This window comes from Diadema antillarum, unplaced genomic scaffold, assembly GCF_040938485.1.
Source record: "Diadema antillarum isolate AM-2024a unplaced genomic scaffold, OU_Dant_1.0 seq00000908_RagTag, whole genome shotgun sequence".
Classification (NCBI taxonomy): Eukaryota; Metazoa; Echinodermata; class Echinoidea; order Diadematoida; family Diadematidae; genus Diadema; species Diadema antillarum.
The window spans coordinates 188413-203786 of NW_027271765.1; the positions used below are offsets into that span (position 1 = coordinate 188413).

The 15374-nt window shown below is 39.5% G+C and overlaps 1 protein-coding gene across 1 annotated transcript in view; it reads right to left on the reverse strand.

Moving 5' to 3' along the window:
- Positions 1-15374, reverse strand: part of LOC139741162 (talin-1-like) — a 188767-nt gene that overhangs the window by 66148 nt on the left and 107245 nt on the right. Inside the window, exons 20-30 of the mRNA XM_071651752.1 lie at positions 15100-15267; positions 14055-14156; positions 13032-13259; positions 11827-11955; positions 10480-10608; positions 9570-9683; positions 7847-7960; positions 7052-7186; positions 5720-5848; positions 2901-3212; positions 1141-1260 (exon numbers count right to left, since the gene is read on the reverse strand). Coding sequence (XP_071507853.1) covers positions 1141-1260; positions 2901-3212; positions 5720-5848; positions 7052-7186; positions 7847-7960; positions 9570-9683; positions 10480-10608; positions 11827-11955; positions 13032-13259; positions 14055-14156; positions 15100-15267 — 1680 coding nt within the window. The remainder of the gene's footprint in view (positions 1-1140; positions 1261-2900; positions 3213-5719; positions 5849-7051; positions 7187-7846; positions 7961-9569; positions 9684-10479; positions 10609-11826; positions 11956-13031; positions 13260-14054; positions 14157-15099; positions 15268-15374) is intronic.

Sequence of the window (15374 nt, forward strand, 5' to 3'; positions counted from 1 at the left end):
CGAGTGGTTGAATTCGCAATCATGGAGTCCTGTATGAAATGTACATGCGTACATCACATTCATATCAGCATCAGAGTCGGTATTATTTGTGTGTCTTTAATTTTGTGAATAGCACTTGAATCGCGAAATTCACGAAAAATAAAAACCTCACGAAATATTTGCCGTATACAGTACACTGTCTAATCTTCAAGTCTGCTGTAAACAAAGTAGTTGATATGTGGTACCCAACAAATACTTTCACTGGTGTCACAGTCAACAACAAAACCAGTGACAAGGTATCTTCCTGGTATATTGCAGTGCTAAGGACCAACACTCCCTATGTGGTTAAAATTCAATATCCTCCCTACCCTCTAGCTGCAGAATTTAGGATTTAGGATTTAGGATTCCAAATCATGGAGCCAGAATGCTTTCGTGTGTGTCGACCACGACATGAATGTTTTACAAACCACACAAATTTCTAATTTTGTAAGAAATTGCAGATTTTCAAATTCAACCAAATTCAATTTCGTTTGTTAAAATACCACATGTGCTGGGCAATATCCACTATATGCAGTATGGTAATATTTCTCTTGAACTGCCGTTTTCGTTGCACAGCCACAACACGTAATCTTCTTCTTTTTTTTTTCTGTGCACAGCAAGGAATAATCTTATTGTCAACTACATTTGTTTTGAACTTGCTGCAGAAAGTAAAAAAGAACACATCAATTTACTGACTTCTACTATCATCAAAAGAAGAAACATTTGAATGGATTACAAAATGTCTGACAATGAAGACTCTGCATTCATTGGGTCATGCATGAAAAAGAAATGCAGGCAAATAAATATAAACGTATAGATATTATATATATTCATGTTGCAGTACTGTTACTTCTGAAAGATGAAATTAAGTATAGAAGCATTCCAGTAGTCTAAAAAAAAATCATAACAGTTCTTGTGCATTAGAGATAACACATCAAGATGCAACATGAAGAAGTACATGTATCTCACCAAAATGCAGTGAAAATGCTCATACACAATATTCAACAAAGGGAGTTATATTCTAGGCCTCAACAACTATGGTAGGCCAAATGGACAAACAGTAGTAAAGATGAAAATAATAATACATATGGCTAGTCTTTGCCCAAGCCACTCTGTCATTACCTTGCCGGACATGAGACCCTTGCTGGAGTCCACCACGGCGCGGATGGCCTTGTCCACGTCGCGCTGACCAGGCAGGCAGTTGACGCAGTTGTTCAAGGCCACCGATACAGCCTTGGCCACCTGGTGAGTAGTAATAATTTGTGACTAAATTTTAGAGATGATTTAAGAAAATGATTCTGATGACAATGATTGAATAAAAGTATGCTTGTGAATTAGAAACCCTTCACACCATCTTGTGAATTAGAAACCCTTCACACCATCACAATGAAAGCAACAACCATAAACTGTCCAACAATATCATTATCACCATCATTATCATCATCATCACCATCATCATTATCACAATCATCACCATCATCACCATCATCATGATTCATCATCATCATCACTATCAATTTAATTATCATACCATTATTGTAATCATCACAACAACAACAAAATATCAAGCATTTTAAAGCCGATGGCAGTCATCATCCAGCAATGCTTCAACTTTCCCTGAATGGATAAGGGTGAAATTCAATTTCATATAACTGCATTTACGCAATAATCCATGATAAAATTTGTATGTGCTGCTCACTGCTGCAAAAAAAAAAGAATGAATACAGACCTGATTCCAATCAATTGATAACTGCTCATTTAAGAGAAAAGGAAATGCTATCAGACAAATGCCCCTCTTTACATCTCTTTCTACGCTTCATCATAATTTTTGATACTTCCGTATCGTTCCCTTTCAACCTGGTTGCCAGTGAAGTCTTCATAATATTATTTATCTATTTATCAAGTATTCTTTACCCAGGGTAGCTCCATCAGTGGTATATACACTGTTACTCTCGAGGGCCCTGCAATAAATACCTGTATACACATATCCACCTAAAATCTCTGACTATCTAAAGCATCTGTGTAAAGCATCAGTGAGTAAAATTATGCAAGCGGGAGTATCCAAGCACAATAATTTGTGTCTTTTCAATCCCCAAATTAAAAGAGCTTTGTCTTGATTGAAAATCTTACTATTTTGTACTCAATATATGAAATGTTTGTTAAATGTAGAGAATAAATTTGTAAGTTCGACAAATTTGAAAACAAGCATGTTCTGCTTCAAGATGGGATGGATCTTGTAGAGGAATTCAACCTCATCAATCACAGCTCACTTATGCCTATTAGTAACCTTTCTCGCAACAATCCACAGTGCCCTTGGTAAATGTTGGGTGATGAGGCCCAAAGGAGGACTACTTTATCTCAACACGTTGAGGACGAGTCCGGAGAATACTCAGCGAATGCGTCTATGGGAAATGCATGTTGCAGCAAAATCGGCCTGTCATCAATGGGTTAATACAGGTATGAAACCTACAGCACGAGAGATATGGTGGGCTTCACATACCTCATTTGATGAAACCTCAATTCCAATTGGATGAAATCAGGAGGCATAAATGCAACTATTGCCTGCAACCACCCCAAAGTACATAAACTGCCCATAGTGCTAAACCATCCAATAGGACTATCCTGGATAAAAAAGACCATACTGTAAAAGTGGAAATATTTGCCATGTGGAAACTTTTGTGCATTTCGCACAACCACAAGCTAGCGCAAAAATAAAAGCACGCAAATATTTTTGCATGCCATATATTCCAATAGTTAATGTCCTGATTCCACAGAATTAAAATCACGTGAAATCCATCTTACCTGGCCGAGTGCGAAAAATTACTCGCACGAAAATATCCACTTTTACAGTATTACTGTTGTCATATAATAATGTGACCCACCTGGGCCAGTCGCTGCTGGTTGGATGGGTCATCCAGGTTCTGCAGAGCCTTCTTAGCCTCCTCCAGTAGGCTGGCTGACTTGTACATCACGTCCTTGGCGTGGTCCACGATGCTCTCCTGCACCTCCGCATCGCCCGAGCTGGCTGCCACGCCCCTCACCGCCCCCTTGAGGTTCTTGAGGGCGTTGGCCGTGTCCCGGGCCGCCATGCCCGTGTAGTTCTCATTACCCTGGGCGGCTGCGGTCAGCAGCTGCGCCATGGACGCGCCAACACCCTTGGATGTTGCGCTGAGCTGGGCGGCGCAGGTCTCAGGCTATTTTGGGGGAGGTGGGAGGGGAGGAGCAATAGGGGTGAGGTGATGTTTGGTGGTTGATGCAGGTCAAAGATGAAGTTTGATAGAGAGGGGAAGGGTTCATTCATGAGGAAGGGAAAAGAGTTATACATATATAAGTTGGTTAGTTGAAACAGGACAGAGAGCTATGGATCAGGGGGTTCATTGTCCTAATAATACTGGAGTAGTGGTAGCAATTGAATAATACCTTTATTCAACAAAAGATACCTTCAAGGAATAGATATATACATTTGTACACTACCTGACGCATTCTGGGTGACTTCTCAAATGTGCATAGACAGAGGTTTCAGTGACATTCATGAAAATATTCTTGCATTGTACTTTAAAATTCTTCTTGATAATCTCTCCTCCCCTTTTGCTTGCAGCGCTGCATATCAAAATATTTTCTTTCAGTGTGAAAAGTTCCATGAAATGGGCACATTATCAAAATACAACACAACAGTGTCCATCTCACTGTATTGGGGGCCTCAACAAACATCTTAATCTGAACACATTGTACTCTGCTGTATATCACAAAATGTGTCATATAAACACAAACTTTTCTCAATCAATACATGTGCTGTATTTCTGTGCCATGAAAAATTTTAAATGGTTAATGGTTTTCATGCATTCATCAAGATTTTGTGAAAACAAAACCATCAAGATTTTGTGTCTTCACCAATGACATATTTCATAGGTATGGAATAATCAAATATATCAATGTTATGCAGATTCACTTCTAATAAATTGTACCAGAATCTAAAGCATGTCAAGCCAACATTCAAGTACAATAACTGATAATAAGATTACTCTGAATATACTGTGGTAATAAAAACACATCTTCAGATATTTTTTTTTTAAATTTGTGAATGAATATTTTGTTGGAATGGGGAACATTTTGTAAGTTGTATACATTTTGAAAGTGGGCAGAAAGTGGGATGGGAGTGGATAAGGTTACAACAGCAAGGACTTAAATCAGTCATAAACGTATATCAAAGGGGGTTGTTAATTTGTTTTGTGTAATCTAATCATGACAAAATTATCAGCAACAGCCAACTGTTTTTTCCTCATGCCAACTTTAGGGTAAGTGTTTTAGATAGACGAAACATCAAACAATTAAGACAAACATGAAGCATATAGTAAGATCAAATCATTCACAATTTAATAATCAATGTATCCATTGCAGCCGTTTTCCTGATGTTCATCCATCTGATCACGGTTTACTTTGGAAACAATTTGCTCATGATGCTATTTATCTCAACTGACTAATTTGTTTGCTCCCCCCCCCCAAAAAAAAAAAAAAAAAATACAGTGCATCAAGGGAACTATTCAGATTCATGCACAACTTCCATTGGCAAACTGTACCACAGGACAACCCTGTTTGTCTGATTTAAAGGTATATATAGCACTTCTGACTATCTTTAAAGGAAAACATTAAACAAACAAAAGAAAAGAAGCAAAAAAACTTCTCACCCAGCCAGGTCCTGACAGAATAGAACAGTGTTAGAAAAAAACTGCTATATGACAGAAATGCAAGTACATGTATATCTTTACAAAAAGTACAGGCATAAACTTTAATCATTTTTTTAAAAATCTGATGATGCTAGGAAAATGCACTCACATGCTGACGGCAAAATGCTAGAGAAGTACAGTCAACCCTTAACCTTAAATCTGTAACACTCCCCTCTCTTCTGGAGTGGGGCAATTTAAAGGTGAGACAGAAATTGCCTTTTACACAGTAAAGGTTCAGCATGATTATCCTACAACTATAAAGTTACCAAATTCAATGAACAACAACAACAAAAAAGACAAGAAGCTATCACCATGAAGAATTTGTTCTACTTCTTTTGTGATAAAAAAAGAAATAGAATAAGACAAAAAAAAAAATGAAACCAGCTGCTGATAATTGCTATTTTTTTTCTTTTTGTTGTTGTTCAAATTACACAAAGAGCTCTGTATTTTGCATCACATACAGCACAACAATTAAAGCTATGATTGTATCAGTGTTCCAGATTTAGGTTGAGTTGACTGCAAGAACAGGGACAATGCACAGATTCCATGCACACAAATACTCTGTGCTGATATACAATCAAGTACCTCAAACAATCCAATCATGCAAAGTTAGAAAAAATAGGGGGTATGAGAATATAAAAGACCACATAAAAGCTGGTGTGTATTTCCACGATATCCTTGAGTCGTTACTGTTTCAAACCAATCTCAGTTATCATAGAAGAGGAGATGATATACATGTAATCACTCCGTTCAGACGATGAATACTGTCATATCTGATTTCATTTGATAGACCTGTGTGTTCTACCATACATACAATGTAGGGGAAATGCTGAGTGAGTGTATGCATGTCATGTGACAGTGTGTGTGTGTGTGTGTGGGTGTGTGTGTAACACGTCGAGTCTGCAAGATAAAAAGGGTGAGAGTATAAAAACAAAAATAAAAAATGGCAAATGGTTACCACGCGGTGGCACCCTTACCGTCTCTCCGGGCAATGGGTGGAGGTTCCCTTGCTGGGCGTTCCGCTTGACCTGGTCAAGCTCGTCCTCCAGGCTGTGGATCATCTCGAGTGCGTTGTCGATCTCCATGGCGCCACACGCCTCCTGGGCCTGGGGGAAGGGGGTAATAGAGGAGGAAGGGGGTAATAGAGGAGGAGGAGGAGGAGGAGAAGGAGGAGGAGAGGGATTCAGCACACGGCACATGGATTATGGTTTCATGTACGTTAACTTTAAGAGTGCCAGTATTGCTTTCGCAAGACAATTAAGGCATCTCAAAAGGAATTGGCTAGATTGTTCTTGTTTTTTCATTTTACTATGTGGACCAGCAAAATTTATTTGGCATCAAACAAACTTGCTCGAGACAGCATATGTTGAGAAATACCAACACAGATGTAAATATGTGGGACAAATATGATTTCAATTTCATATGCACACAACAGTGTCCAGCTTTCTCACTTAACCGCTCATCTGCAATCATAGCAAATGCCTTATTTGCACAATCAAGAGCCAAATAGTATACTTTTTTTTGCCCTCATACTACTTTGTTCTATTTTCATTGCTGAACATTTTCATGTCATACTTCTTTTTCTTTTCAAGTCAGAACTCATCACCCACTTGAAATTTCTCCGTGTATGTTGCGCCGGTAAGTCAAGCTTTGATATCTCCTTTAAGATTTATCTCTTGCTATGTATATATCACAAATGGGTTCATAAATACCACAAATAATCCTTGGAACCAATAGGGTCGATGCATTGAAGAGCTGTTCCACCTCATTACAGCATCAAACATAATTACACCCAATTTCCTATAAACACTTGCCGTCGGTAAACACACCAAAGCATCATTCAAAACAATTAGGTCAAACTTCCTGCAATTAGCCGAGTTTGACGTCACCTAGCCAAATGAAGCAACCTAAAATGGGTGCAGAAATTCCAACGGGGCAAAGGTGACAATTAAATCTAGACTTTAATGTGTTACAGGTAATTATTGGCCGGAAGCACTAGAAGAGGACCCCAGCCTACTCTTTCCCATGTGACACACACACACAGTGTCCTGCCATGATGGCAGACATTTGGCATGGCAAAACCTTGACAGAAGGAAAGGACGATGTCCTATTTTATGCCAAGAGATATATAAGATGCAGATACACAATATGAGTCACAAAAAAAAAAAAAAAATTAATTAAAAATGAGGAATGCCCATGAAAGACATAGGACTTACATGGCAAGCAGATTTAGCCAGAATTGAATGAAAAAGAGGGAAATATCTGTAAAAAACGAGATAAAAAAATTGCTGCAAGAACCCATGACTTACTTTGGATGCAACACTCTTGAGCTCTGCCAGGGCCGCGCTGAAGTTCTTGTGGCAGTTGTTGAGCTGCATGGCAGCGGCCGGGTCGTTGACAGTCGGGAGGGCTTGCTTGCAGGCGGTCACCAACTTTGTGCCGGGCTGTGCGAGTATCGGGAGGGGGAAATTGACATCACTTAAATATCAATTTCGATCATGAATTTCACAATTTATGAATGACAATAAAAACACTCCAGAAAATTCTCATATTTTCTGGAGTTGGCACACTAGTCATACTGCTGCATCATTTCAGTCAATTTCACACAATCACAAGCCGAGAACAGAGCTTTTGTTTTTTTAACCTCCTTGTCCATGTCCAGTATTTCTTCATATGGGACATCAAGCAGACCCAGTGGTTCTTTTTTGTTGTTGTTGTTTTTTCATTGAACACTGTAGCTGATTGTCATTTCATAAACAGATTAAACCATATATATCAACTTCCAGAATCAATTCTCCTTCTTCAAAAGATATTACAATGTTACCATGGACTTGGCTACAATACAAGGTGTGATGAAAGCCACAGAGTACGTATATCAATGTTCACAGGTGTCTTAATAATGACATCATGATTTTTAAACATTTCTTTGCTTGCATGTTCCTTCATCCATTTGAACATGATAATACCAGTCAGTTAGCAAGGTTTGGCAATTCTTTTTTTCTTTTATTTCTTTTTTCTTTTATTCTAATTACGCTAAAATAACTATTTAAAAAAAGGGTTTGTTTTGTTTTGTTATGTTCTTTTCCATCAGGGACTCTGCATACCTGGACAAAGTTCTGGCTAGCATTGATGAGGCTGATCTGGGCCCTGGAGCTGTCAGGTTGGTTGACGGAATCTCTAACCCCGTGGATCAGGGCTGGAAGATGCTCGGCTACAACCTGCCAACGAGACAAAGACGGAACACACACACGCACGATATGAGTTAGTGATTTCTTAATACTGCAGAACGCCCAAAAAAATCCCCCCACAACAGTCACAATACTACAAATACTGACTGGTTGCTTTTAAAAAAAAAGGAAGAAAAAAAACAACAAGTCAACTAACATGTAGCTGGCAATCAAATTATGCTACATTTATGTCACTCGTCTGAGGTTATCTTGTAATGCCTAGACCTTTTTTCCCGTCGGTGCATGGTGGTAGGTTTTGACATACAAAATAGAAATTTCAAATCCACTATCAAGCTGACCAAAGATACACCCATTTGCTTTCTTGCACTCCCTTTCTCTCTCTCGATCTAACTCCCTCTTTTCTCTCACTCTCTTTCCATCTGTTTTTCTATCTATCCACCTATCTATCTATCCACCTATCTATCTATCCATCTATCTATCCATCTATTTATCCATCCATCCATCCATACATCTATCTATTTATCTATCTCTCTACCTATCTATCTATCTATCTATCTCTCTACCTACCTATTCATCCATCCATCTATCTATCTATCTATCTATCTATCTATCTATCTATCTATCTATCTATCTATCTATCTATCTCTCTATCTATCTATCTATCTATCTATCTATCTATCTATCTATCTATGTCTCCTGACTATGTCACTCTCAACTATTCTGCCTGTGACGTCTATCACCAAATGATGCTGTCATGATGCGAAGAGCTATCTTTGACATCAATTCTACCACAAGCACCAATCTCACAACTGGCTTCATCACATCTTTGTCATCGCCATGACAACCATCACTGAGGTTAAAGTGAAATATAGTTCCCATATGACTGCAGAAACTGGCAATTTTTGCTCAAAAATGGAGACCTACAGTATGAACGTCAAACGTGTGAAATAACACTGTGATAACAGGATTTCAGTCGACTAATGACGAAAATTCGAAATATTACCCCAAAAGACATGCCAAAAGTATTGAAATCTCAGAGCATTCCCAATTTTGGTTGCTACTTACATGTACATGGTGTTTTATGATCAATTACATCAATTACAATATATCAGACCACCGCAGCAGCAACATCCATTGTGCAAAAGTGAATTGCATTGTCGCAGCTGGTTAGCTGCATGTGATTCAATACTACTGCTAGTAGGGTACTGTTTAGATCATCACATACTAATTACATTCTTTCTACCCAGTACTGAATGGGGAAGGCACCTCAGGAATAAGTGGTTACACTGACTTTTATTATGATCTCAAAATACTCCACGAATAACTCACTATCCTGGCAAATTGCGTCAGCCAGACAAGTTTCTTGGTAGAGTCTTCCGATACATTGCGAGCAAATTCCAAATGGTGGAAGATGAATTTTGAGCCCTTCTGAGAACTATGTTTTAACTTTAACCCGTTGAGGACGAGTCCCGAGTATACTCGGGCAGGTGTCTATGGGAAATGTGTGTTGTAGCAAAATCAGTCCCGTCGTCAACGGGTTAAGTGAATCTGCAGCATCTCTCATCGCCCCATATAACCACAATCTCTCTGTTCTCCCCCATGTCTTCCACTGATCTCTCCTACCACCCCTTCCTCTCACCTTGCACTCATCCACGAGTGCCTGCTGGGCAGCTGAGTTGCTGTTGGTTGGGCCCGCCCCCTGGGCGGCGGAGATGGTCTGGGTTGCCAGGGCAGCGGCTTGCTTGGCGCAGGTCTGCGGGGAGAGGAGTATGATGGGGCAGAATGGTAAACAAAACATGAAGAAAACTAAATCACTGCCCCAAAAGAGGAAAGAAACATCACACAAAAATGCTAGTTATCATTTGAGATTTAGGATGGTGGTAGTGTTCTTAAACAGTCTGTAGCACTTCTATGCCTTTTCAGTTCCCATTGATATTTACAATAATTCCATCGACCATAGCAACAACTTTAAGAATCTCCCTGATGATTGGTTCCCTTTTGGCTGTTACCATAGCAACTGCAATCATTGCAACCTTAGATAATTGCCAACCTCTTTTGAAATGTCCCCCTGGTCTACAGCACAAACATCCTCCTCCCTAACCATGGAAAAAAGTCCATGCCACACACTGAGGTATTATTTGATATCTAACAATTAAAAGACACAAAATGTAACTTGACAGAAACCATATAGCTATCTCAATTCAATGTGCTTACTTGCACTACACTGATAAACAAAAAAATTATGATAAAAATGATAATAACCGATAAAATGTGTATCACTTTCATAGAGGTGATGCATCACATTGCTTTCAAAGTGGATGTAACAGTAATAATAAGGTACTTGTCATAATTGTGTTTTATAATCAAAAGTAACCATTCTTTTTCTACATACATTATATCAATGTCACATATTTGTGAGATGTATCTATCCCTTTAATGCCACCATTACAATAATCCCGCTGAACAACATTGTACTATAGTGCTCTAGGATGGAGTCAAATCTAAAGTCTCTACAACCAGAAAAATAAAAAGCAACAGCACTGTCCTACCTCCAGCTTGATGATGAGCTTCTTCTTGAGGGCGTTGTTCGCTGCGGCGTTGGTGGCAGCACGCAGTTCTTCAGCCGCATCACGCAGGCGCTGCTGCTGTACTGGATCATTGGGGCTGCCGGCGCATAACTGTGGGAGTAGGCGGAACAACACACTGTCAAAACAATTTCACATCCAATATCAAGTCATTCTATTTACCTTGAAGCTTTTTTTCTTCTTCTTTCTTCTTGGGGGGGGGGGGGGGAGGGTAGGTAAACATTGTATTATGTCTACAATTTAATAGCATGGTGCCCTGTATGACAAGCATTGGGTACTGTAAAAATGGGTATTTTCACACAAGTAATTTTTTTCGCTGGACCGGGTAAGATGAGTTTCATATGTTTTTAATTCTGCGGAATCAAGACATCAACTATTGGAACATATGACATGCAAAAATATTTGCCTGCTTTTTATTTTCATGAGTAGTTTCTGGTTGCGCAAAATACACAAAAATTTCAAAACTGTGAGAATTTCCACTTTTACAGTAATGCCTGTGGAAAGCTTTACAGTTCTCATGGCTACAGCCAAAGGGATGACATTCATTAAATGTATGCAAATAATAATCATTCATTCATTTGTTCATTCTCAGTAAAAGTTGGGAGGGGGGGAGAGGAAAAAAGACACAGTTTCTACATGAATATATGTAGAATCAGACTGGATGTTAAATGCAAATGTAGTACGGGAGATACAGAGAATGATCAACACCATGACCACATTCATAAGTGGTCGGATGTTACACCAAACTTGATTTGATTTGATTCCCTTTTATTTCTGAATTCTTTTCCAAACAGTCAAACATGAACAACATACATTCTTCGATGCATAATGAAAAGAGAATGTAACAAAGTGTGATCCCACAGCATCAATCAATTAATCTGTATAAACATGAATACATGATCTTGAGAGAGAGAAATATGTGGGAGATTGAACAAATGGCAAAAGACAAGAGAAAAAAATGCAGAAGACCTTCATTTGAAGCTAGTGTAAAAGCTCTTATTTCTGTGAGGGTTCAATTTTTGCAAATTTGACAACACACATAAATAACTCCACCTGATCGCATTAAATTTACGAACTGGCGTTCTTTCACTTAAGATAGCCTTGGTGTGAGTTTGCAAAACAATATCATATGAAAATGTTTTGTGACCTCCTCTATTGCAGAAATATCTGTATGTGAAAATAACAGCTTTAAAAGTATTGCATGATCTTAATCGACGGAGGCATGCGAGAGGAGACAAAATTTTTTTTAAATAAATGAATAAAACATTTATTTACGAAAACCCCCCAATCACAAAAAAGGGCGAAACAAACCTTGGCAGCTTCAACCATCCTAGCTGTGGCATCGGCCAGCTGCTTGGCAGCCCCGAGGAGCCTCTTCTGGGAGTCGCCCTCCACATCCTCCGCCTCGCCCTTGATGGCATTCACCAGCTGGGACGTTGCCTAGAGGAGGGAACGGGAGGGGCGAGGGGCGAGGGAAGGGGGAAGGGGGAGGGGGGTGTGAGGGAGAAATGTCATCATCAGGTAAATCTTCTCAAGTGAATTGAATGCTTCACTTTGTCCCATGCAAATCATTGGGCAAAAAAAAAAGAAGCTCACTTCAACTCATACATATTTGAGTCTTCAAGCTGACATCATTAACTTTTAATTGTATTGTATTGTGATGTATTGTATTGTATTGTATTGTATTGTATTGTATCGTATTGTATTGTATTGTATTGTATTGACTTTATTATATATCTGAATTTCTTTTTCATACACAAATGTGATACAAAGTCAATTCAACGAACTACTTGAGCACAATATTATCTGATCTTACAGTTGAATCACATAAATTACCAATTCAAATATCCAACACTATTCTATAAAAATGCAAAATGAAAACAAGTACGCATCATTTCATGCATATAAGCAAACATATAATCCTGTGTACCTGCCATTCACAAGACAAACTAAGCAACTCTAGATATAACAGAAATACAGAAGACCATAATCATAAGCAACAGCAACTAGGATAATGGCCTCAGAAATGACTGTCTAAACAATAGGACATACTAAGAAGATGTATTCACGTCACCACTCACTGAGTGGAGATAAAGAGAGAGAGGAAAGAAAGTAGACCAAAAACAATTCTGTGGCCTTCAACAATACGCTGGAGTAGGTTTTGATTAATCACCTCTTTCTGTGCCAGTGAGTTAAACGTGCACGAATTTCACACGTATATAAAGTACAGTGTACAATGTACCTCTGGACAAGAAATAAATGTGGCATGACGAGTGTGAGTAATCATTTTATGCAACAAAAACTGCCATGATTGGGATTAAATAATTCAATCCTCACTAACTCGATAGATTTATAATTCATCCCAAAATTTGATTCATAATTAATATAAGCACTACATAAAGATGTCCATCTGTGCAATGTCCTTGTGCATACATGTACCATAGCATTTGCTGGTGGTTTCCAATATCATAGACAACATCGAACTGACCACAAGCCTGGACGACCCGAGGACTCACCATAGCCAGGAGTTTGGCCTGCTTGACCATCTCGGCCGCGTTGCCCACGCTGCTGAAGAGCTTGTCGGTGGCGGTGACGATGCGGTCGCAGGCCTCGTCGTAGAGCGGCTGGGCGCGGTGGCTGCCCGTGCCCTGCTTGACGTGCTGCAGCAGGTTGTTGAGCGCCTTGGTGACAGCCGTGGCCGCCTCCCCGAGGTCCTGGAGCAGGTTTTCGTCATCGGTGGCTTGCTGCAAGGGGGAGTCAGGGGAATCTTCTCAAGTGAATTCCATGCTTCACTTGCTTTTTCGTTTTGGCATGCAAGAGTATTCACTTTGATTCATACACACTAGCAGTCATCAAGTGGATATTAATATCTTTTTTCAATATTGTGGCCATCGGCAATATGCTCAGAGTAGGCTTCATTACTGGAAATCTTAAGCTACAAAAATCAAATTTTTATGAGGATTGTTTTAAGTTATTTAAACAAAATTAAATCGATCATTTTCAAAATCTAGCTTTAAATTTGATTCAAAGTTTACACTATGCAGAATTCTGACAAGGATATGTACACAAATTCTGAGTGCCTTAGGACTATTATGTACATTTGAAAATACATATCAAACCGATTACAATTCTAACACTGTAACACACATGTTGCTAGTTTTCAATGTGAAATAAACAGAGAAAAACTTGTCTTTAGATACGTGAAACATGTCAAATGTACACACATCAAATTGCTTTAGCATATAGTAATGCTGAGTCCTAGCCCTGTGTTTTTACAATCATGAGACGCTTATTATCTGATGGGAGATACAGCAAAAGGGCAAATATCACGCCAACATGAAAGGGATCATGGCTCCGTCATCTTTCAGGGGAGAGGCACAACAAAGTGATCCCCTAATCATTACCCTCCTCCCCCCCTACCACCACCCCACCTCCATCTGACATCACCTTCACCATGGTTACACACCACCATATCTACACCTGCTCTACCCCCTCCCTCTTTCCCCCCTTCCCCCCACGGAGTCCCCTCTGGTCCTCACCCGTGAGGCATCCACCACATTCTCGACAGACTTGGCCACGAGTTTGGCCGCCTCCACCAGCTGCTCCTGGCAAGCTGGGCTGCTGATGGTGGGCGCGATAACCTGGCAAGAGGGGGGTAAAGTCATGTGATTAATACCAACAAAAGGGTACATGCGACTTGCCCTATAACAGAACATTCACATAATGCTTTCAGGGGGAAACACCACACAACAGAAAAGAATCGACTACCCCTTTTCATTTGTGACTCTCTCAATAAAAGGATCTCAGCATATCTATCTCCTTTTTCTGGAGGTTTTTGGATTGTTTAGTTTTGTTTTCTGTAAACATTCCGTATTTTGTTAAACTTCATGACCTTTAGAGTGATGATGGGCACTGTGGGTGAGTACGGCATTAAATGTGGCATCTGTAAACAAGCTAATGTATTTATGCTCAGAGAATGCACCCGAATTTTAATGGAACAATGATGGCAAACCAAAAACATACAAATCACCCTTCAAAATTGATTGACCTTGTAGAGAGGAATGATTCAAAAAGCACATCTGGACAAAACAGATTTCATAGCTTCAGATGTAGATGTAAGTCTGCATCTCAGCTTTGAGGGGACACACCCGCTAAATGTTACTAGGCGAAGCTCTACATGTTCGTTTGCAGATACCTTTCTGCATTTCTTTCACACAAAAATGTAATGTGATATTTTCAAGAAAGTAATGATATGATAAACAAAAAGAAAAATACACAGTTCATAGATATATTGGATGCAAAACGCTGTTTGGTAAAATGAATACAATTTTGATTAATGCGGAGGACAACACTATCATAAGCTTTTTCGCACAGAGGAATACACTTGTATGCCCTACCCCTGTACTGTGCAAGAGAGGTTCTCTTAATGTGTGTTACAGTACATCTTGCACTATGCACTCATACATTAACAGAACAAGGACTATTTACTTTGTATCAATGTGTGGCCTTTTCACTAACTGGGCTTAAGCTTCTACAAAAACTGAATAAAAGTGGAATAGCAAAGGCAAGATGCTACCAACATACCTTTGTGCAAGCAACGAGTTGCGAGGTATTGAGGGCGCACTGCGTGGCTGAGCCGATGACCCTACTCTGTTGTTCGGAGTCCTCAGTCTTACTGGCCACATTCTTAGCCTTCAGCACCAGGGAAGCAGTGGCGTTGGCAACAGCCTTGGCCAGGGCCAGGAGAGCATCCTGAAGAGACAGAAAATTGACATTGAAATTAACATCTCAGAATTCCAAACACCCAAAATACAAAGAAAATATTGAATGAATTGATTTCCCTATTGCTTTATTCAACA